Below are 22,918 nucleotides of genomic sequence, written 5' to 3'. Positions count from 1 at the left end.
TATGCATTTATCTTTCTTTTATTTTTCTTTGGGGCCCAGGCCTAATCTATGCTACCCGATCCATGAAATTGATTGATTGGATTGAGGTTTTTACATAAAAGTCTGTTAAGCCCTAAATTAGGAAATAAACTAAAAATTTAAATGAAGCCACAATATTCGGTATAAACCAAGAATTGGGGGCGTTTGGTTTTACGAATGATCATAGGCATTCCGGTTTAACTATTCTCTTGATATGCACATTCTGATGATGTCATCCATGAAACAACATTAAAAAAAGATGGATTTAAACCTGAATTAGTACCCAAGTTAACAAAATGGCTGCCTTAAAAAAGGATTCTTAAATTTACATCACAAAGAAGTAACTATGAATTATATATTTTACACTTTGCTCATTCTCATTCAAATTATATAAGGAAAACATAAATAAAAGCAAAAGAGGCCTACAAAACTGATGCAACCTTGTAGCTTCTAACACAAATTGATGAAAAGCAAGTCATGCTTACCCCACTGGCATTCACTGTGTTTCAGTTTGAAGTGTTAATCTGAGATCTTTCCGAACTTCTTTCCGCTGTTGTCGAGGGTATCCATGTTCTTCCTCTTCTTTGACAATGTAGTTGGATTTTGATACCCATTTTCTTCATTGGTGAATTGAGCAGCAGTTCTGGCACGCAGCTCTTCTAAACTCTCGCCTTCTTTTGCTCTTTCCAGCACCTAAAATATACATAGACAGCATTTATGTTGTTGATGCTGAATGAGAAATGCGAAGCTGGTAAAGTTGGGGCATGACTTACTAGATGACGACCGTAAAGATGGGTGCTTGAAAGTGCTTGAAGTGCATTTTGGGCCTCTTGCTTCGTAACAAACTCCACGAACGCAAACCCTCTATGGTTTCCGAATTTCATTGGTAATCTCAGGCTCTTGATCTGAACAGCCAAAAAAGAAAAGTAGGGTTAGCCAGAGAAGCAGAGAACATTTTCGTGTTTGGTTTATAAAATCAACATACAGCTGATTCAAATTTGTCATGTTTCATCTTTTCTTTTAATGTACTTTATTATGTAAGTTTCCAGAAGAAACTCCACCAGACACTGCTTCAGTAATTCCCATGAACAAAATAGAATAGTATATACTCTAGCCTCTTGGTCCATATAGTTACCAAAAAAACTAATTCAGCACTAAGATATATATATATAGGGTTAAGAACGTAAGATCCACTTACATAATGTAAAACTTTTTTAGTTTTACACAAATTTAGGACCGTTAGATGAGTGAAAATAGACGGTTGAGATTAACTCATTGTTTTTTTCCATTGAATATCTTTTCTTATTTCCTATAATTAATTTCAGCCGTCTATTTTCACTCATCCAACGGTCCTCATTTCCTACTATTATATATATATAATGATGCCAACTCGTTTTAGTTATGCAATGTGTAGATGCGGGCCTTGATCATTTATAAATTTGTAAAATAAAAAACTTTTACCTGGCCAAATGGGCTAAATAACTGTCTCAAATCTTTTTCTGTTGCTTCGAAAGCTACATTCCTTACAAGCAACTTTGTTGAACTTTTATCCTTCTCAACATTTTCAACTGCTTGTTCTTCTTTTTTGGCATGGCAAAGTTGCAAGATAAGAGCATGCCCATCCAAAATAGTTCCCTAAAAGAACGAAAGCTGTCAAAAAAGCCGCAACTCAAATTGTTGAAATTATGATTTTTCTTAATTTGCTGATCTTAATTGTAACTACCTGCAAATCTCTGCAAACATTTGTTGCAGTCTCTACTGAATCGAACTCGATAAAACCATAACCCATTGAGACTTGCTTTCCATTCTTCAAGTGCTTTTTTACCTGCCAAAGAATGGCAAAACCACGAGGGTCAGAAGGACAAGATTGATTGAGATTAAAGAATGTTACGTATACCAAAATAATTACCCTGATGCTCTTTATTCTTCCTTCCTTTACAAGTTCAGTGAAATGATTCTTCAAGCTCTCTTCAGTAGTCTTGAAATTAAGGTTCTTGACAAATAGAGATCGTGACTGTGATAGCAAAGCAATGGTAAGTAATAAACGCAAATAATTTACCACATCAGAGAAAGAAAAGAGGCAAAAGAAATGAAGAAACTGATATCATATGCTGAACCTCAATTCTGTCAGGATCAATATCTGCATCTGATATGGCTTCCACATGTTGCTCCAAAATTGCTCTCTTAACATCATGTTCACCAACAGCTGCAACATTCTTTTTGTCGCCCTTGGTCGCTGAAATCTTATTAAGAACACTGTCAGGAGCCCACTCCAAGTATAAAGGAGCATCCCTGAATAGGGGGAAAACCAAATTCAGAAAAGGTTCAAAATATAAGAGCCACTATAGTGCCTAACAAACATATATGAAGTCATCCAGAATGAAAGTTCAGGTTAACAACCACTATGTTTAAGCATGTAGCCAAGTACAGCTAAAATCAAACACATTAGCACTCCTGAAGATAATTTGAAAATTAATTAACAAGTCTGTAAAGAAATTTTATTGTTCTGAATTGCAGTGAAGAGATTAAACTAATGTCTAAAGGAGGGGGAAATCTCACTTATAACGCTTATATGCTAAACCCTTAAATGCTGCACGAGCTTCTCCTGGTTCTAGGAAAGCAACCTGTAATGCCATGCACCCAAATCATTAATAAAGGACAAAACAGTCATGCACCTTGCAACAGCAGCATATCGTGAAATCAGATTTGCCAGTTATTCACAGTTTATATGGTACCACATAATAAATTTTAGGAGGAAAAAACAAAAAGCACTCCCTTACCTCTCCAATGCATAACCCTACACCAAAAATCTATATAAAAATTATAATTAGAACATATAAGCATACCAGGGCCAGAGTTTTTGTTGGGGGAAGTATGATCTTGTCTAAACTCCCAAATTTTCCAAACATCTTAGCTAGTTCACCTTCCGACGAACCATACGGCAAGTTCTTGACTAACAAAACATGATTACTCCTTTTTATACCATCTGTTTTACCAGCAGCTATTTCCTCCAAAGAAGATATATTTACTCCAGCATTTGTAAGGGCTTTCTTAGTCTCTGAAATCACTTGAGTTTCCCCTAAAGCAATACGGACAGCTAGATCATCTGCTTCTCGATCAAGCAACTCGCTCTTACTCACACCAAATTTCCTAGCAATGTTTTCAACAACCTATTAACACGCAATAAAATGAAAGAGGTCAATGATACAATCACGATATAGTGAAGCCATAAGAGCACTTCTACAGCATAGCCAAAGATGTAAGGCTACTATCATCAGTGCCAAAACGTGATGGGAAAAATAAGACAGGTTCACATCCCTTGGTAAGGTATCAGTATAGTAATTAATAAGCGAAGGTTGTGTGAAATGCAGTTCAAGTTCACTAAATCTCTTTTTCATTGACAAAACTTTTGCGATAAAAGAAAAAATCTAGAACATCCTTTAAATTCAGTTAATATACAGAAATGACCAAGGATTAATTTTTCTGAAAAAGAAAATGGTCTGTGATATATTCAATAAAACATACTGTATCAGGGCGCATGAAAAGACTGTTCCATGCTCTTGTGTCCCCGCTAGCTTCTGATGCCTTCCTCTGTTCCTCCCTCTTTTGCTTGAAACTCTTTGAACCTTGGTTAGCTGAATCATCAATCCTAAGAGAAAGGAATTGGACTTAATGACCATAATATATGGAAAACGATGATCATTTGAAACCTAGAAGGTTATAGAAAATGATTATAACTGAAGCTGCTTACTCTTGTTTGTCTGCTGGCTTTTTAAGTTTTGCTGGCATAACGTGCAATAATCTGCCCTGAAAAATTGATCTGTCAACTTCTTCTAAAGCCCTGCAAAAATAAACCACACAATAAGATCCAGAAGCACATTAGGATATCATCAAAAGTGTCAAAACATGAATACATCCCAAAATTAAAAACATACAAGGTTGGATGACCAGCTTTGTTTTTCTATTAGTGAAATCAGAGAACAAAAGCAAAGATAAGAGGTTAAGAATTAAAGGATCCAAAGGGATCAGCATCCATTTAATCTTTAGCAAATGAAAAAACAAATGATTCTTGTAAATACAAATAAATAAATATAGCAAAAAAATAAGAACTTTTAAAGTTCTACTGTTTAATGAATGGCAAGCATTAGAATTTCTGTGCCCCAAAGATGAGCATTCCTCTTATGTGAACCTTGAATTCAATGGGACAAGACAACCAGAAAATTATATCATGTAGCTGCAGCACTAGAAAAAGAATTTATTCAACGTTGAAATTATGAGCTTTTGGCATGCATGCGTTAACAAATGTTCAAACGAATCTTTGGAGAGAAAAAATTAAGTGCCAAAATCACCACTAAAAGAATTAACAAATAATACCTGACCGCACATTCTGGAACCTCGTAAAGAACGTATGCAATTCCCTTGGAACGCTTAGTGTCTTTATCAATAACAAGATGTACTTGTGAGACATCACCAAATTTGCTAAAGAGTTCCGTCAACTCATCTTCACTGTTAGATGAAAATCAAGAGAGAGAGATATTACTATGGAATGCCCTTAATAATAAAAGGAAAAGAGGGAAAATGAAACAAACAAGTGCATGTGCACAAAAGTATACGTTGCTGTATATGGCAGGTTACGAAGAAAAAGTCGACCACTCTCAAGGACTTCATCTCTATCATCTTTGACACCTGAAGATGGGTTGTCTGAATCAAGTATTTCACCATCAAGATCTTTGGATGAACCCTGTTGAATCTGATCCTGGTTAACATTCTCAGATACCGAATTCTGCTTTCTCTTTTGATCATCATCACCATCTTCCTCATTGTCACTGCTATCTGAATCTGACCAATCCTTTTTTACTCTACTCTTGAAATAATCCATATCCGAAATGACCTCATTATGAGCAACATTGTCTGATGCTTTGGTTTCATTTTCATCTGACGCTATGGTGGTTTCATCTGATTCAGCATAAACTGGAGTTGATGTCTTTCCGCCTTCCTTCTCAGCTACACCTTTTTTGTCAGTAGCTTTGCCATTCTGATTTACCGGGGTATCAAGAACAATGTCATTTGCCCACATTTTAGACTTAACCCTCGGCTGCATAAGCTGAAGGAACTCCTGAAGCTGCGGGTCATCACTCTCCCCGCTTTCAAGATCTTTTTTCACAGAACTTTTAGTCCCAGCTTTGTTTTTTCCAGTTTCAGTCAAATTATCCGGTTCCTTCCTAGAATACCGACTCCATGGATGAGGAGTACTAGGGTCCCCTACTTTCCGTGCAATCTGAAAGAAAACAAAATCCGATTTGTTTCTCCATACATTTCAAAATCACATCAATTTGCAATAGTTATATCATCTTTAAATCTTTGCCTAAACACAACAAACATCAATTAATTATGGCAAACCCTTTGAAGTTCAAAAGCAAAAAGGAACACAGAAGACCTCGCATATGATTCTAGAAGTATCGAGATAAGACTTGTTAAAGTACTTGACAGCTTCCTCAGCTTCTTGTTCCGTACGGTACCCAATAAATGCAAATTGTCTATTCTTTCCATCTCTGATTAAAATATAAATTCATCAAAAAAACAATGAACCGTAATGTTTTTTAAGTTCAAAAAAAGGAATTTAATCGTTACCTGGTTCGCATAAGCTTGACGTCGGTAATTTCTCCTTTCTGAGAAAAGAAATCTCTTAAACGCTCTTCGGCCACATGCTTTGGCAGATTTTTCACACATATTCTAGACCTTCACAAACAAACAAAAATCTTCATATTGTGACAATTCAGTGATTCAACTGGAAAAGAAAAGAAAAACGAAAGATAACTTACATAATTTCTATCGATTTGAGCTAAAGATGTATGGGCGCCGCTTTTCGAGGGAAATAAGGGTTGGTTCAGTGAGTCGGTTAACTTTTAAACCTTTGAATTGAAAGGAAGAAGGTTTTCTTAGTTTGAAGTTTGAACCGGGTGTATTACGGGTCGATGCGAAGCCCATATTCTTATCGGATTTGGTCCATTCTTTCAAGATCTAAGGTGTAGTCCAACAAGAAATAGGTGCTGAAGTCCATTAACTCTGCAAAGTGGTATCTCGAGATCACGGGCCAATAATATTGTCCCACGGTGATTGATTCTATAGTAAACTACATATTTAGTCACTCAACTACCAATTTAATTTTGTTATAGTCACCAATTAATATTATTTTTAAATCATACTTAATATTACGTTTTGATCACTTAGCGTTAAAAAGTTAACAGTGATACTAACGTATCATCATATCATTGAAAAAAAATTATCACGCCAGTAGTTTTATTTATTTTTTACGACAAGTAATCATATTTGAACCAAAACATTATGTTAGGTATGTTTTTGGGGGAAAAAACAGTTGAATGATCAAAATGACACCAAAATAAGAATTGAGTGGCTAAATATGTAGTTTACCTTTACTTTAATATTATAATGTTAAAAGCAATTAACGTTTCACAAATTAATATTTTAATATTTAATTTTATATAATTTATTTTGGATCAAAATAATTTTTCTATAAATAAAATCGTTGATTAAAACTTTGAAAAACATATAAGTATCTAAATAGAATGATTTTAATTTCTTTATTGCTTACATAATATAATAAACGAACAAAGATCAATTGATTTTGAAAGAATCTATTTTATACATTATTATATTAAATTATGAAAATTATAGAACAAGTTTAATAAAAAAAACATAACTTTTGGAAATGGGTTGAAAATGTTCATGGGATTCCCTTTGTATCGAGCATAGGAGGGCAAGAAAGACTGAAGAGACCCCTCATGTTTTTAGTCTTTTACAAAAAGAAAAAGAGATATTGCTTAGTCAAACACCCCAAATAAAGTATAATACTTTGATGGAATGTTGTGGGCCTTAACCATTTCGTACGTAGCATTAATTTATTTTTATCATTTAACTTTTATATCATAATAGATTACATGAATGCTTATGTGAGTGATTGTAATGTAATTTTTAAAAGTTAAATGGTCAAAATAAACAAAAATTGAAATAAAACGACTTTTATCCATGAAACAAATACTGCTTCGTTTCAATTCGGTTACTTCTTCTGTACTCTGCGCCTTTTTCCCGCGCTTTCCTTCTTACACAATCACCATAAATTCAAACAAACTTTAACGAAAGTCAAAATGTAAATCCAAATATATAAAAGGCTTTGTCTGTGGTATCCGATTCTTCTTCGCTAAAGCCAAGAAAAACTGAAAAGTTAATTTGGTTACTGTTTATTCGGTGCTTACAGATTCACCTTTAATTTCTCTGTTATTTTGGATTGTTGATCCGTTTTTGGGGAGATGGCGAAACTAGACAATTGTTGCTCGACGCAATTGATCGATGGAGATGGAGAGTTTAATGTTGTTGGACTCGATAACTTCAAGCGGACTACTAATTTCTCAAACCATGGTCTCTCTTATGCCGTCGTCGCCATCATGGGCCCTCAGAGTAGCGGCGCGTTGCTTTCTTATCCGTTTCCTGTTTCGGTTTATTGTTCTGTCACTTTTGGCTCCTGCATGTCTATTGTTAGCTCGTTGAAGTTTCGAGTAGTAGTTTACTGTTGAAATTGTTATAATTTTTTTTTCAACACTTACTTTTAGTTCAATTGTGTCCAATTCGATTACTTAATTTTTTCGAGATTGAATTCTATAATGGATTACTTCTGTTAATGCTAAAATGAAACTCAACATTCAGTGAAGTTGATTGATTGTGTTTTGTTGAATACGGATTTTGTGCGTAACTGTCTTTCTCTATAAGTCAACCTGTGCATTCAAAATTCATTTTTCTCAAAATATCTAATGTAAACACTGAATTGCCAGTGATATTTAGTAGATTTTGGAAAAGAATTTTCGTCCTATTGTTTTTTAATCAGAAATATAGTTTTTCTTTTAATGGTTAACCATTTTACGCTAATACAGTGATTACCATTTATCTTTCTGTTGTAATATATATACTTGTACATAAGATTCTTTAGTTGTTCACTCAGGCTAGTTCATTGATAACCCCTTAGGTTGATCCCAACTGTTGTAATATTTTCTGAGGCAATCTGATGGTTTATAGCTATGTTGCACTGATACGGATATGGGGACGAGAAACGGCAATTTTTAAAATTACAGGGTATGGGGACGGCAAGGGTACGACATATAAAATAATTTTAAAATTATAAATATATATAAAAATCATAAATAAAGACAAATATCAAGACTCAAACAATAATATTAAGTTTAGAACAGTAAAATCCATAAACAAACAACAATATTAAAATGTTAAATTTTAAGATTCAAACCATAATATTAACTCTATAATAATAAAATCCACAATAAAATCATAATATTAAAGTGTCAAATCTTAATACTATAACTCTAAATATCCAATATCTCCCAATGAATCAAAAGCATCTCCACCAACATCCCACATTTGGTTTTCTCATCCTCATATTGACTAGAACTCTTTGATAAAAGACGAAGATTGTAATGTAAACTAAATCTTCGGCGTGACTCGGATTTAACTTATTCCTCCTAAGTGAGTGGATAAAAGAATAAGTGCTCCAATTTCTTTCACAACAAGAGGATGAAGTAGGTTGTCCAAGCATTTTGAAAGCCAAAAATTGGAGCAATGGAATTTCGGCACCAAAGTTAGCCCACCAACTTTTCGGATCCGAAGAATACCTATTTGTAAGAGGCACCAAATCTTCAAAAGGCCGAGCTTAAGTGATAAACAAGCAAATTCATCGAAGACTTTGTCATAATCATCATCATTTGGAAATAACCTACGAAAACATTTCATTCTCTCTTGAGATATTTCACAATCTCTATGAGGAGCAACTCTACAAGGATCCTCGCTTAGCCAACCATCACTATAAAACCTTCAACATATTAAAAAAAAGTACACATAGCATCAAAGAACTAGGAGTTAAAAATATAAAATTCAAAACTAACAAAGTTATGTATGTACCTTGGATTTAGTAAATGAGCTAGGCAATGAAGAGGAGTATAACTCTTTGTCCAACGAGCTATAAGAATCCCATAAACAACATGATAAAAAGGACTGAAGTCTGAAATAAGACGTTTTTCCTTCTTGTAAATTTCACACTTCACTTTCTCAATCATGGAATCCCACAACTCATATACCAAATGAAGACATGGCTTATCAATGTCACATACTCTAAGCATGTCATAGATGAGTTTTGTGAAAATCAATGATGTAAGCTACTTTATCCCACCAATCATCACTCACAAGCTTTTCTTTAATAAAGTTTGATTTTACCATGTCATCCTTCCTATAAGAATTTCATTCATCACTGATGACCATTGCTTGAAGTCTCTGCTTGGTGAGCTTAAACCTCTTAAGCATCACAATGATCGAAGCAAAATGAGTATAGGCAACTGAAAGTAACTTAAGAGGACTAAATCTTTGAAAGATTACCAATCTCATGTTGTGGTTCGTGATGAAATTCTTGATTTGTACGACATCCTCATGAATATCAATAATCTAATGACACAAGTCATATGTTTCCTCATTTCCCTCAACATGTTTTGCTGAACAAATATTCTTCAAGGCAAGATTAAGTGTATGGACAACTCACGGTATCCAATAAATATGAGGATACATGCTCTCAATAATCTCTCTTGTCCCCTTGCAATTAGATGATTTATCAGTAATAATTTGTACCACATTTTGATGACTAACCTCATCAATCACTTCTTTCATCAAATTAGCAATGAAAAACTTATATTTGACTTCACTAAAACAATTCACAACTTTAAGAAACATAGACTCATTTCCAGAAATAGTCATAAAATTAATGAGAGACTTTCTTGTTGGATCACTCCAACCATCACACACAATAGTTAATTATTTTTCTTGTCATGTTGCTTTAATCGGTTGCAAGAGCTTCAATTAGGTTACCGTGCTTCCTAGGTTGCCGAAAGCTCCAATTAGGTTATGTTGTTGCGAGTTTTTTTTAAAAAAATATAAAATGACGAAAAGATCTTGAGGACGCATGTCCTCGAAACGTCTTCAGGTCTCGGTAAAACGACTCCGACGTCATTCAGCAGTACCTTGCCATGACACGTCTCCGGTATATACCCAGCCGTCCCCATGCCGGGATGTATTGAGTACTTGAAACAACACAACTATGGCATCCCCGTGCTTCCTAGGTTTATAGGCATGCCAGCTTGTCTTGAGCTTTTACAACAAATTGCAGACAGTGGTGTTTGCCTTGTCGACTAAAAGGTATTGTATTCTGTTCATAGGGAAGAGCACCCTGTTAAATCATCTTTTCCACACTAATTTCAGGGAGATGGATGCATATAGGGGAAGGTTAGTTCTTGCATTTCTCAAATTACTATCTAATACTCTTTTAGCTTTTTTTTTCTCTATCATATGATAGATGTCTAAACTGATCTAATTTCATTGCAGGAATCAAACCACCAAGGGTATTTGGATTGCACATTCTGTTGGAATAGAGCCTTTCACAATTGCCATGGATTTGGAAGGTACCGATGGAAGAGAAAGAGGCGAGGTAACTAGCCTTTTTAAAATTGCCTTTGACTGTTGAAGATAATAGTATTTGCATTGCGAACCAGGCTATTACTTGGTTCATCTGGAGAGGAACGGCTTTTATTCGATAGCAGTTTTGTTCAAACCAAATTGGAGTGAAATACCGAAATGTCCTCAGAATTTGTTTTATTTTGGCAATTTATGATCGTATAAACATTACTGGTTTGGAGGAATTAACTGGATGTATATAGCACATCCAATTTACCGAGCTTCCTTTTGGTCTCCAAACCCACCAACACACAGATAAATACCAACACGGAAGATATACGAGTTCTGAATTTGTGAAGGGCACCTCAAAGTGTATATATTACTAGATATAAAATGTGTGTTAATTAGTTATCCCATTTATTTTCATTTTTGTCAGGTTAGTCATATTTCTTTGTCACTATCTTCGCATTGGATTTATTTACTTTTCCTTTTTTTTTCAGGACGACACTACATTTGAGAAACAAAGTGCCCTTTTTGCTTTGGCAATTGCCGATATTGTGCTAATAAACATGTGAGTATATAAATATAAGCTTTTGATGGTTATTGCATTAAGGTTTTCTTGTCTTTAAAGAAAAATTATGAGCATTTTAAATTTGGATATATGTCATTTTAATAGCCTGTACTGGATGAACAAGTCAATCACAATTATAAAACTGTCAACCAAGAGTGTGTGAACCTTTAAAATTCTCGGTATCTCACATGCATTCAAACATCAATTGGTTGACCTAACTGGGTTTTCCAAAGGCTAGCTTTGGAATTAAGGCCTGACTATATAGCATCTCCATTGCTCACCCATGGCTCTTGTGATCTTATGCTGTTGTTCTTTTTCCTTTTCATTGTTTTGATTGTAAAGAAATCCTGAATGAGAATGAGTAATATTATAATATGTTATGAAGCTTTTGGACAATCTTGAATATAGGTCCAATTCTTAAATGTATTCCATTGAAGTAAATCGCCTTGTCTTTTATCATCATTGTTTTTTTTAATCTTTTATCTATTTCTTGTTTATATAGTCATGGTGCTCCAATGGTAACGTATGGGTTTGGCTTAATGGAATCTGACATTGTTCCTATATTTCAGCCTATTTTATTAATAGGATGATAGAAATAAATTAAGATGTTAATTAGATATTGGCTATTGATATAGGTGGTGTCATGATATTGGTCGGGAGCAGGCTGCCAACAAACCGCTTCTGAAAACAGTTTTTCAGGTACTCTCTGTTCACGTAATCCTTTTCTCCGTGTTTATCTGCTCTGTTAATTGTGTTTAAGAGTTTTGTTTCCAATTTTAATCAAGGTTATGATGCGATTATTCACCCCTCGGAAAATAACACTGCTATTTGTTATACGTGATAAAACAAAGGTCTGGATTAATGTTTTCCATTTTCTTCTAAACTAAATTTTGACACCATCTGGCTTTGTGCTGAAACATTTAAGAGATTCACTTTTCCCCTTCTTTTTGTGACTCTTTTTGTAGACCCCCCTTGAATATTTGGAGCCTATATTAAGGGACGATAATCAAAAGGTAACGTCGTGTATTATGTATTTCCTCTCTCCCTCTCTTTTCTTTTTTCTAGCATTTTAATTGGTCGAGTTTATTGCAGATATGGAATGTAGTCAGTAAACCTGCTGCCCATAAAGATACACTCCTCAGTGAATTCTTTAACGTAAGAAGATATTAATATCCTTTTTGCTACATGGTTATAAACATTGTTTCACATTTCAACTTTGACATGAAGGTGGAGGTCGCTGCTTTATCAAGCTATGAAGAAAAAGAGGATCAATTCGAAGAACAGGTAGCCTCTCACTCTCTAGTTAATTGAAGTTTCATCGTACTTCAATTTTTTGCTTTAACTAACTTTTAGTGACATGTTACAAAAAGTTAAGTCTTGTCATGTTACTTAATTTAACCAAATAATTGTGTTTTGGATCCCGTGATCCCATTTTTGTGGATACATTAGAGAAGGCTAGAACTAGCAAACTTAAGTTGTATTAAGAAGAAAAAAAGCGCGGTTTTAGAGCCTTACTGCCTTGTCTGATATCTTCTGCAGGTTGCTGAATTAAGGAAGCTCTTCTCAAATTCTATTTCTCGGGGAGGACTAGCTGGTGATAGACAGGGTGTTGTCCCTGCTTCTGGATTCTCTTTCAGTGCACAGCAGATATGGAAAGTTATAAAAGAGAACAAGGATCTGGATCTTCCTGCTCACAAGGTTTCTCCTCATCCACATCTTCCTATCCAGATAGGATTACTTTGTTCCTCGTTTAAGTAAATGTTAATTTTGTCATGTACTTTAGGTAATGGTTGCCACAGTTCGGTGTGAAGAGATTGCCAGTGAGAAGTTTTGCCGCTTATCCTCTGATGCGGTACTTTTACAGCTATCTTCCTCTTAAATGTTACTTTGCCTGATTGAATACCTTTTAGTAATGGAATTAGTATATATTGAGTAGGATTGGTTAGCATTGGAAGAAGCTGTTCAATTTGGTTCAGTATCTGGTTTTGGGGGAAAGCTGAGCTCTATCCTAGAAACCTACTTTTCAGAGTAAGTTTATCTCTATGGTTGATATGTTGAGTGACATAATTTCTGTTCGATGCACCTCTATTTCGATTCAAATTGTATGCAAAAGGATAGTTTTTCAATTTGGAAAAAGATCTACAGTAAAGGCTTTAATCTATGCACTATGATACCAGCCTTTGAAAGTCAGAAGGATTCTTCACTCCTCAAACTTCCATGGACAGTGCCTAGCTCTTTATTGTTTTTATTATTAGATAATTTTATGATTCATATTGGATATCTCTTGTTTTCCCTGCAAACCATAATCTTGCTTGTACACATCCAATTTCTTTTGCCATAGGGATGACTCAGAGGCAATCTACTTCGATGAGGGTGTAAGAAATGCAAAACGGAAACAACTGGAATCAAAAGCTTTGGATGTAAGTTCCATTTTCTTCTACTACTTTGATACTTATTTGTTTCAAAAGCAAGATTGTTTTCCTAGTTAACATTCCAGATTTTAATTTTAATTCTAAGAAATTTGTAGCATTCACCAAGATTTTTTTTATTGTCCGCTTGAATTTATCTCTATACATGCAACTGCAGGATTTCTTAATTCCTTTCGTTACAGTATTATTTGGTGATGGGTGATCTTGTAATCTCCATTTACGATAACAGGTGTTCTTTTGAAACATGGTGGTCTGGTTTTATCAATATCTGTCAACTTTTATTTGTAACTTCTCTTTGGTTCTATTAGTCCTGGTAGCGGTTTGATTAGAGCTTTCTATGATATTTTGTGGAGGCTGTTATATTTTAATTTCTACAAGGAATTTCTGACCTTCCTTGATTGTAAATTAGATAACCTGGCAATTAATCTACTGATATATGCATTAACGACTAAACGTGATATGTAAGCTGCTCATGAGTAAGCTTGTTGAAAATCATGATATTGCAAAAAATCTTCTTCCTCTGTTTGAGGTAATATCTTGAATTGAGCAGCTTGTGCATCCTGCTTATCACAACCTGCTGGGACATTTACGCTCCAAAGCACTTGAAGACTTCAAGTCTTGACTGGAACAAATGCTGAAGGAAGGAGAAGGATTTGCAGCTTCTGCTCATGCATGTACCAAGTCTTGTATGCTTGAGTTTGACCAAGGATGTGCAGGTAATGCAATAAACTCTTGTCATTTATTTGAGCTTTAATGAACTATGCCAAGCAACCCCAAAACTACCATAATAATATTTTTTTTATAGGAATAAGAGGCCTCATTAAAAACCTCCCTCTTAGTTGGCTCTTGTGAAAGAGGCAACTAGCGGAAAAAGGAAAAGAGTACCTCATTTTATTAATAACCCATAATTACATAAGATACAGCTTACATAATAAACTTCCCTAGATAAAATACATAACACGACAACAACAGAACACAATACCTCAACCAATCCCCTCTTTTGCTAACTTGTCTGCTTCCCAATTACAACTCCTTGGAATCCAATTAATAATAAAACCCCTAGCAGATACATAGGCCCCAATTTCCTCAACCAAAGAGCTAAAAAACGTTGGGGCAGAAATAGGTATCAAGATCCAATCCACTGCTTTCCTGCAATCACTCTCGAGGATAAGTCTTCCCTTCGTTGCCCACTCCGATGAAAGAAATACATCAATTCCCTGCTTAATAGCTTTTAACTCAGCTAACATAGGAGGGCCAGGTACCACAGCCATAGAGAAAGAGGTTAAATAGAGCAGTTGGAATCTTTCAAAACTCCTCCAATTCCTCCCTGCAGCACATCCCCTCTCACGGCCCCATCAACATTGAATTTAAAGAAATCATGAGGGGACGGAGACCAACAAATAACCTTCTTCTTCTTAGATATCTTTGTATGGATTCTGTCCGCAAGTGATGGATCCCCTATTAATAAATCAGCCTGAATATTAGCAAGAGGAAATTTAGCTAAGAACCATTTAGCCAGCCTAAATCTGGTTATAAAGAACATAGATGAGCTATCAAAATTCCAGTTTTCAAATACCACCGAATTCCTCGCTTTCCATAGTGACCATAAAACTACTCCAGGAATAAACTTCCAGATGGTAGAGTACTCCCAAATATAGGACCAAGAACAAAGAAGTGAAACCGGATCTTGGGGCAAAACTGTAGAAATATCCCAAAAATTTATGAATCTATTCCACAGCTCCATTGCAACCGAACAAGATACAAAAAGATGTTGAATTGACTCCTCAAAGTTATGACATAATGGACATTGGACATTTTCCAGATTAACTCCTCTCTTCTTAAGTTCCACTCTAACAGCCACTTTATTATGAGAAATTTGCCATAGGAAAGTTTCCACTCTAGGAGGTACCAAACCAGACCAAACCCACTTCTTCCACTGAAAAGTATCTCCATTTCTGCTTGAAAGAGCCATTCTGCATGACTTAACCGAGAACAAACCATCACCAATCCCCGACCACCCAAGGAAATCATCTACTGATTCAGTCAGACGAATATTATCAATCAAAAGCATTAATGACATCCACTGATCCAATTCCCAGACACATAAGTTTCTCCTTAACTGAATATTCCAAACCCAACCATTATTTTCAAAGCACCCAAAATCTGCCACTTTTCCTTTTTTATTGTTCGATAGAGCGAATATCCTAGGGAACTGACTCTTTAAGGAAGAGCCATTGACCCAATCATCATTCCAAAATTCAATTGATCTACCATTCCCCACTTGAATCTTCGAATTGGACCTCAAGCACTCCCCTATCCGATCCTCTTTCTCATAATTATTCAAAATACCTCTCCAAATCCAAGAGTCTACAGGAGAAACGGCATTGCATATTGACAAGGATAAATTACTGACATTAAGCTTACAACACAGTATTTTTTTCCACTGAGCTTCTTTCTCGTTTGCATACTTCCAAACTCATTTCACTAGCAATACTCTATTCACCAATCTCATGTCCAAGATTCCCAAGCCACCCTCGTCATAAGGTTGACACACCATATTCCAATTTATCCAATGGATCCGTTTCTTGGCTTGTCCTTCACCCCAAAGAAAACTAGCCACTATAGAGTTTAGTTTCTGATTAACCTTCAACGGTAATTTAAAGATAGAAAGGTAGAAAATAGGTAAAGAAGACAGCACCGATTTCACCAACACCACCCTCCCAGCCATCGATAAAGAGGAAACTTTCCAACCTGCTAGCATGCTGTACACTTTCTGCAGAACTGGATCCCACAATACTTTTGAATTTTTAATTGCACCTATTGGTAAACCAAGATAAGTCATAGGAAAATAACCCATCCCACAACCTGCTTCAGATGCCCAATCTTTCACAATGTTCGCTTCCAAATTAATTCCAAACAGTTTACTCTTAGACAAATTGAGGTGAAGCCCTGAAATTAGACTAAACACCCTCAAAACTCTCCTTAAATTGAGAATTTGAGTTGAAGAATCTCTGCAGAATAAAATAAGATCGTCTGCAAACTGTAAATGAGTCAAATTAAATGGATTATCCTCCTTACCGATACTAAACCCTTCAAAAAGACCTAGATTCGCAGCCTTACACAACATTAAATTCAAGAGTTCCCCAACTATGTTAAACAACAAAGGGGACAAACTACAACCTTGCCTCAACCCCTTGCCCATCTAAAATTCTGCTGTTGGAGACCATTAACGAGAACTGAAATTGAAGCAGAAGAAATACAGTACCGAATCCAAGAAATCCATTTCTCCCCAAACCCCATGATCTTCAATAATCTCAAAATAATTGGCCATTCGACTGAGTCATAAGCTCTACGAAAATCAATCTTGAAGACGACTCCTTTCCTTCCTTTTTTCCTCCAAAAGTCTATGGATTCATTGGCCATAAAAGCACAATCAAGCAACTGCCTTCCAGGAATAAATGCAAACTGAGAGGGGCTAATAAGATCTTTAATAACTGAAACCAGCCTTTTCGATAAGATTCTGGAAATAATTTTGTATAAGGTACCAACTAGGCTAATTGGTCTATAATCTTCAATACCTTTTGGATTAGGTCTCTTAGGAATCAATGTAATAAAAGCATGATTGACCCCATGCTCCCAACTCCTCCCTCTATGAAAATCATTCACAAACTTCATAAGATGATCCTTCAAGAAAGGCCATCCGGTTGGAGGAGAAACTAGATAAAATCGAAAACATACTATTTTCTTCCCTAATGGAAGGAGCAGAGACTTCTCCGGACCCTCTTGCCTCTAGCACATGGGAAGAGGTGATGTGGGTTGTTTGATTTTGTAATAGTTAGATATTGAGTCAAATTTTAACTAGAAATTAAGTTGAGTTTATTTAGTTGGGAATTCTTATGGAATAAAGATTTTTGTTGATCAAGTATTGGATTTTTTAATTAAAGAATAAGTCTTGACCTTTAGAATTATGAGAGAAAAATATTTTTGAAGAGATGCAATTATTTTGTAATCTATGTAATTTTGGGACTTATGATATAGACAAAGTTTTGTAGGATATCGGGAGACTTTTTTTTAATTTAATCGAATTTGATATATATATATAATCACGTTAAATCTCATCCTTTACGCATATCTTTACGGGTTTTTTATTTTATTTTTTCGTTTAGGAATTCCTAATAGTAATGTAGTATGTACTCCATCAAAGCAGAGTTTCTTATTTAGAGTAACACATGTAATAGGTTCCCCCTGAAAATACCCTTATTACACCGGTGCAATGCAATTCATTGTGGAGACAATTCAAAGCCCAGACGGAATTCACGGTTACTCAAGCTATTTTAGCACAGGTACGTAATCTAACTAGTTGGTTGCTTCTCTTGCTAATTGTGGGTGATGGCATATCAAGGAGGAAATAGTTTAGGCTATCTTTCTAATGATTTTGTTTCTTATTTTAGAAAGCTGACGAGCCAAATGACAACTGGTGGCCTCTTCCATGGGCAATTGCGGGAATGGCTGTTGGAAGCTTATCTCGTCCATGGGCAATTGCGGGAATGGCTGTTGGAAGCTTATCTCGTCCATCGAAAATTGCGGCAAGGGTCATCCTTAGGATATAATGAATTATAGTTATGCTTGTTTTGCATAAGCTCGATCCTATGTGTGCAAAACTTAAAGTTTAGCCTAACTTGTATCTATGTGCTTTTGCGTGTGATGTGCTGATCATGATACTTATACTAGTTCGAATGGTACATGTACGATTGATGGAAGAATGTGAACTTGATGAATTAAGGTAGATCGAAGGGTTTGCTTGTGTGGTGAATTCAGTTTCTTGTTATCTTAATAGTCTATATAATTTCCATAAACTGTTATGACTCGAATTAATAGTCAATTACGCTATTAAGTCGTTTTGTTCTTCGGACTGTATGAAGCGCTCTCGTCTTGTTATTGAATGTGACTGTTGTCAAGTGGTTGATTGGTTAGTAGATCCGGCGAAATCATTGTTTCCATTTGGTTCGCTCGTAAGTTCTTTATCCGTGTTTATCCTTAGCAAAAGTTGGGTTGTGAGGAAAATTCCAAGAGCGTCTAATATAGAAGCGGATGCTTTGGCTAGAGCTGTTATTGACCGGATTATTGATTTTGTGCATGTATACTAACGTTTTCGATTGAAGTGGTTGTCGTCGTGTACAGGTCAGGGTTGCGATGGGAGTGTGCCCAGTTTGGTAGTGCCTTGTGTCCGCGGGAGCTAGTCTTCTGTTTCCTTGGTAGAAGACATGGAATGAAGTTTGATGGTTAAAATCCATAGTGGTTGGTTTATAGCATCCAGAGAATTGTGCTCTGATCCGATCTTTATCGTTTGTGGTGTGTGGTTCTATAACGGTTAATTGGATTGGGTAGTGCAGGGCCTATTTCGGTTTATTGATGATGTTAGACTTTGTCAATAATACTTTTTTTCCTCCATGTTAGGTTTAGGAGTGGTTTTAACGAGGTTCTTGACAAAGTGATGTACTATTTATTTTGATCTTAATAATACAAACTTCATTTTTTTTTCAAAAAAAATGAATTTTACTATAGAATATATTAACTCGAAGTATATTTAGAAGTGATAAAGTTTTCAAAAGTGATTGTTGGTTTTGAGAGAACCTACTTTTTATAAAATTATGTTAGATCATGGAAATTATAGAATAAATTTAATAAAAAAATAAACTTGGAACTGGGGTGAAAATGTTTATGGGATTCCCTTCGTATCAAGCAGGGGAGGGCAAGAAAGACTGAAGAGGCCCCTCATGTTTTCAGTCTTTCTCAATAGAAAGGATCTTATAAGAGATATCGCTTAGTCAAACACTCCCAAATAAAAGTATACTACTTTGATGGAATTTTGATGGTCTTAACCATTTCGTACGCACCATTAATTTCTTCATTTTCTTTATAAAATTCCCACTTTGCCTTGTACCCAACAGAATATTTAAGCTGCCAAAAAAATCTATTTGAGAAAGAAATTTCTTGCAAAGAAAACCAAAAAGACAAAACAATATACTTTGTTTCACTTCCTAGCATGCTTTGCTTTGTTTTGATACGTGCAAAGAGAAAAAGAGTAGACGTTATTAGCATTAAAGATGTAGTTGGAAAAGAATAAATGATTAGATATAGTCCCCCTCACCGGCAAAGAAAATAAAACCCACTAATTCGATTACTTAATTCAATATACCATTGAAATTCAAAATACGAAACAAAAGACGAGACAAAATGATCATGTACTAACAAAACCCTAAGCACACTTACACCACAAGACAAAGCATGCGAAGGAATCTTATGGCATCAGCATTAAAAACATAATGTCGGCTAAAAACATTAAGGCCCCTTAATCAGTTTTAAGTAGTTGGTTTAATTTGATGGACATTGGACCTACAAAGATTTTGCTTAAGCATCAAGCCACCTCCCAACAAGAATCATTCCCTCTCCCATATGAGGTCATGGGCTCTAAAAAAATAAACATAATTTTCAAACCTTGATTAATTAGAACACTAGTTCTGGGATAATTTGTTGGTAATATATAAAAACCTTCAAAGGTCAATGTGATCACCTTTGTGGTTTTAATTGTTCACGTCATGGTCCATGCAGGATCTTACCATTGTAATCACAAGATCTTTGCTGAAAATATGTTCCCATTATAATAATATCCATATTTCTTTTCTTGCTCCTCTTAAACCTAAAAAAAAGTGTTCGATTCTTCAACTGATTTGTTAGTTTGAGGTGAGCCCATTATTCAATATTTTATGAATACAGAGCCTCGACTTTTTCTTTAAACCAAGACTTTATTAATATCATTATACATATATATAATTTGCAGTTTGAAAATGGAGGGTGTTAGGTATTCTAATATCATGCAAATAGAATAACACTATATGATGATTCAAATCTACTGTATTTGAGATGTATATTATTTTAATAGTACGAGTGATTACAAGATAGTATTTGTTCATAATATTTTTTAGCCATTGATAATGTACACACCGCACAGGCGTAATTGTTCGAACCCGACATTTTTAAGAAGAACAACACTCCCTTCAACCACCGAAATCATTTGATGGAGTCAACTACTTGAGAAAATTTATGAAAATGAACCACTTCAATGAACATATGGATTTGTAAAATTGTAAAGAGTGCATTCATATGTTTGTTGTTATATGAACTCGATTTTTTTAAAAATAATCTGGGGTGGATTAAAAGGTAATATATGTTCATAATTCTTTTTAATTATCGACAATGTACACACAACTTGCAAAATGCTACGGCTCGAATCTAATGTCTGAAGAGATAACACAATTCTCTTTGACCACTGAGATCACTCCAAGAGTTTGAACTTGAATCTGTAAAAGTATACAAATCTTAAGATAATTTTCAAGCTAATATTTGTATAAAATTTAGGTGAGAAAAATTGGTAACCGATTGCTTGACCAAACATTTGTCCCCCGATCTCTCAATTACATACTCCCAAAATTTTCAAAAATAGCCTGAAATTGACTTGCTAGAGTATTGTTTATCAAGTTTTAATTTGGTCAATAGGTGTTTGTTATATGAGAAAGGGAATCCTATGAAATTTGAAATAAAAATATGCATCTAAACTCAAATGAATTTAGAATTTTATAAAAATATAAAATAATAAAATTTAGAATTTATTATACACTTAAATATTATAATAATAAAATCAATCAAATTAAAATCAACTTATACCCCCACTAATTCTTTGGTTCGATCTTTCCTCTTAATTCTTGAGGAGTTCTTTCTTTACATAAATCATCAAAATCCACAAGACATTAGAAAACGTAGAAGCATGGCTTCAACACAAGACTCGTAGCCTTTGATTAGGATAGATATTTGATACCAATTCGACTGATTTTAGTTTGATTTAATCAGATAGGATCATTTTTTTTTTTGAAAATTTGAGTTTAAATTTGATCATATTTTTCAAGGATGAAGTTAGGTTGGGTCGAGTTTCAATTTATGGTGAAAAATATTATATCCAAGGATAATAATATAATTTATCTTTATATATTTATGGATAATTATTATAATATTCCTCTCTATTGTTTTTCAATTATATTTTGATTTTAAAATATTTATGTAGGGTTGAATTTTGAATCGAATAGAATTTCTGGTGACCGATGAAAATGTGTTATACTTAAATAGTTAAATTGAATTTGTTTTAATGTAAGATATTTTTTTAAATAGTTTGGAGATTTCACATAAACGGGAATTTGTATGCATCCACGTGATGCATTCATGCAAATTATTTGGAGGACCAATACAGTGTTATATACTTCTATTTGACAATATATAAACGAGTAAACTATCTCATTAGTCACTAAACTTTAGTTTGTGAATCAATTTGGTCATTATACTTTAAAGTATTTCAATTTTTGCATTAAACTTTCAACATTGATTTTCTTTTTGTTATTGAAATAATAAATTGTTAACGATGTGATGACGTGACCGTTTCTTCCTTGTCTTTCTTTTACAAAAAGATTGTTAACTCCTTCGACTGTCATTGGTGACAATATCAGTACCAAAATATTCGCATTGCACTTATATTTTTCTTCTTGTCGAAATTATTTTTTATGAAATTCACTCAAAATAAATAAAAATTCATCTAAAAGTTTGACATTCTAAATCTTTGATCTCCTCGAGGTTAGTTTTGAGATATGTTATTCATCTTCTGAAAGAATGTTTCTCACTGTTCAAATTTTTTAACAAACATCTCAAAATCTCCAAATTTAAAAAATGTTGGGATTTTCGGAAGCTCGAAACGACAACCGGAACGATTTGCAAAGAGGGGTCGGAACGGTTTTGTATTTAGGGAGTAAGGAGATTGAAAGATAGAAAATTGCACAGCGATTTAGAGTGGTTCGAATTTCTCAACCAAAGTCTACATCCACTACCTTAGCTCCTCACCAAGGATTTTCCAACAAATTCACTAATTTGTTCTTTCTTTTGAGGACAAAGAGATAACCTTACAACTCCCTAGTTTTTCCGGACTAAACTAGAACATTTCCCTAGCTTTTACACAGGCTAAGCTAGAACCTTTCCCCTTTACAAAAGGATAAAAGATGTAAACAATAAAACCTCTCTAAGGTAAGTGTTTACAAGAATTAAGCTCACAAGAACAAAATATTTACAAGAGAAAGATGAAATAAGAATGAAAAACTCTTCTCTTGTGTTTGATTACTTGGATATTTGTTCTCTTACTTCTTCAAGTGTCCTTAGCTTGTATTTATAGCTTGGAATGTGTTTGAAGTCATATCTAGCCGTTGGGGATGTTTTGGAGCCGTTTGGGAATGATTTTTCTGCAAAAATAGGCTGCCCAGAATGAGGGGAATCGATACCCCTTCAT

At 34.6% G+C, this 22,918-nt stretch overlaps 1 protein-coding gene and 1 pseudogene across 1 annotated transcript; one reads left to right on the top strand and one right to left on the bottom strand.

Moving 5' to 3' along the window:
- Nucleotides 1-328: 328 nt before the first annotated feature.
- LOC120210320 (multiple RNA-binding domain-containing protein 1-like) lies at nucleotides 329-5,939 on the bottom strand. Its single transcript, XM_039209082.1, has 16 exons — nucleotides 5,841-5,939; nucleotides 5,650-5,757; nucleotides 5,456-5,570; nucleotides 4,632-5,296; nucleotides 4,393-4,524; nucleotides 3,770-3,859; nucleotides 3,544-3,667; nucleotides 2,865-3,188; nucleotides 2,578-2,642; nucleotides 2,136-2,310; nucleotides 1,928-2,032; nucleotides 1,742-1,843; nucleotides 1,480-1,653; nucleotides 792-923; nucleotides 533-711; nucleotides 329-479 (listed from the first exon to the last, which is right to left on the bottom strand). Coding segments are annotated over exons 1-15 (2,487 nt in total). The 5' UTR covers nucleotides 5,843-5,939; the 3' UTR covers nucleotides 329-479; nucleotides 533-537.
- A 1,407-nt stretch (nucleotides 5,940-7,346) lies between these two features.
- On the top strand, nucleotides 7,347-18,683 carry LOC120210385 (annotated as a pseudogene).
- Nucleotides 18,684-22,918: the final 4,235 nt, after the last annotated feature.

Source organism: Hibiscus syriacus, unplaced genomic scaffold (assembly GCF_006381635.1).
Source record: "Hibiscus syriacus cultivar Baekdansim isolate YM2019G1 unplaced genomic scaffold, ASM638163v2 tig00109923_pilon, whole genome shotgun sequence".
Lineage (NCBI taxonomy): Eukaryota > Viridiplantae > Streptophyta > Magnoliopsida > Malvales > Malvaceae > Hibiscus > Hibiscus syriacus.
This window is presented reverse-complemented; position numbering and strand designations above follow the sequence as displayed.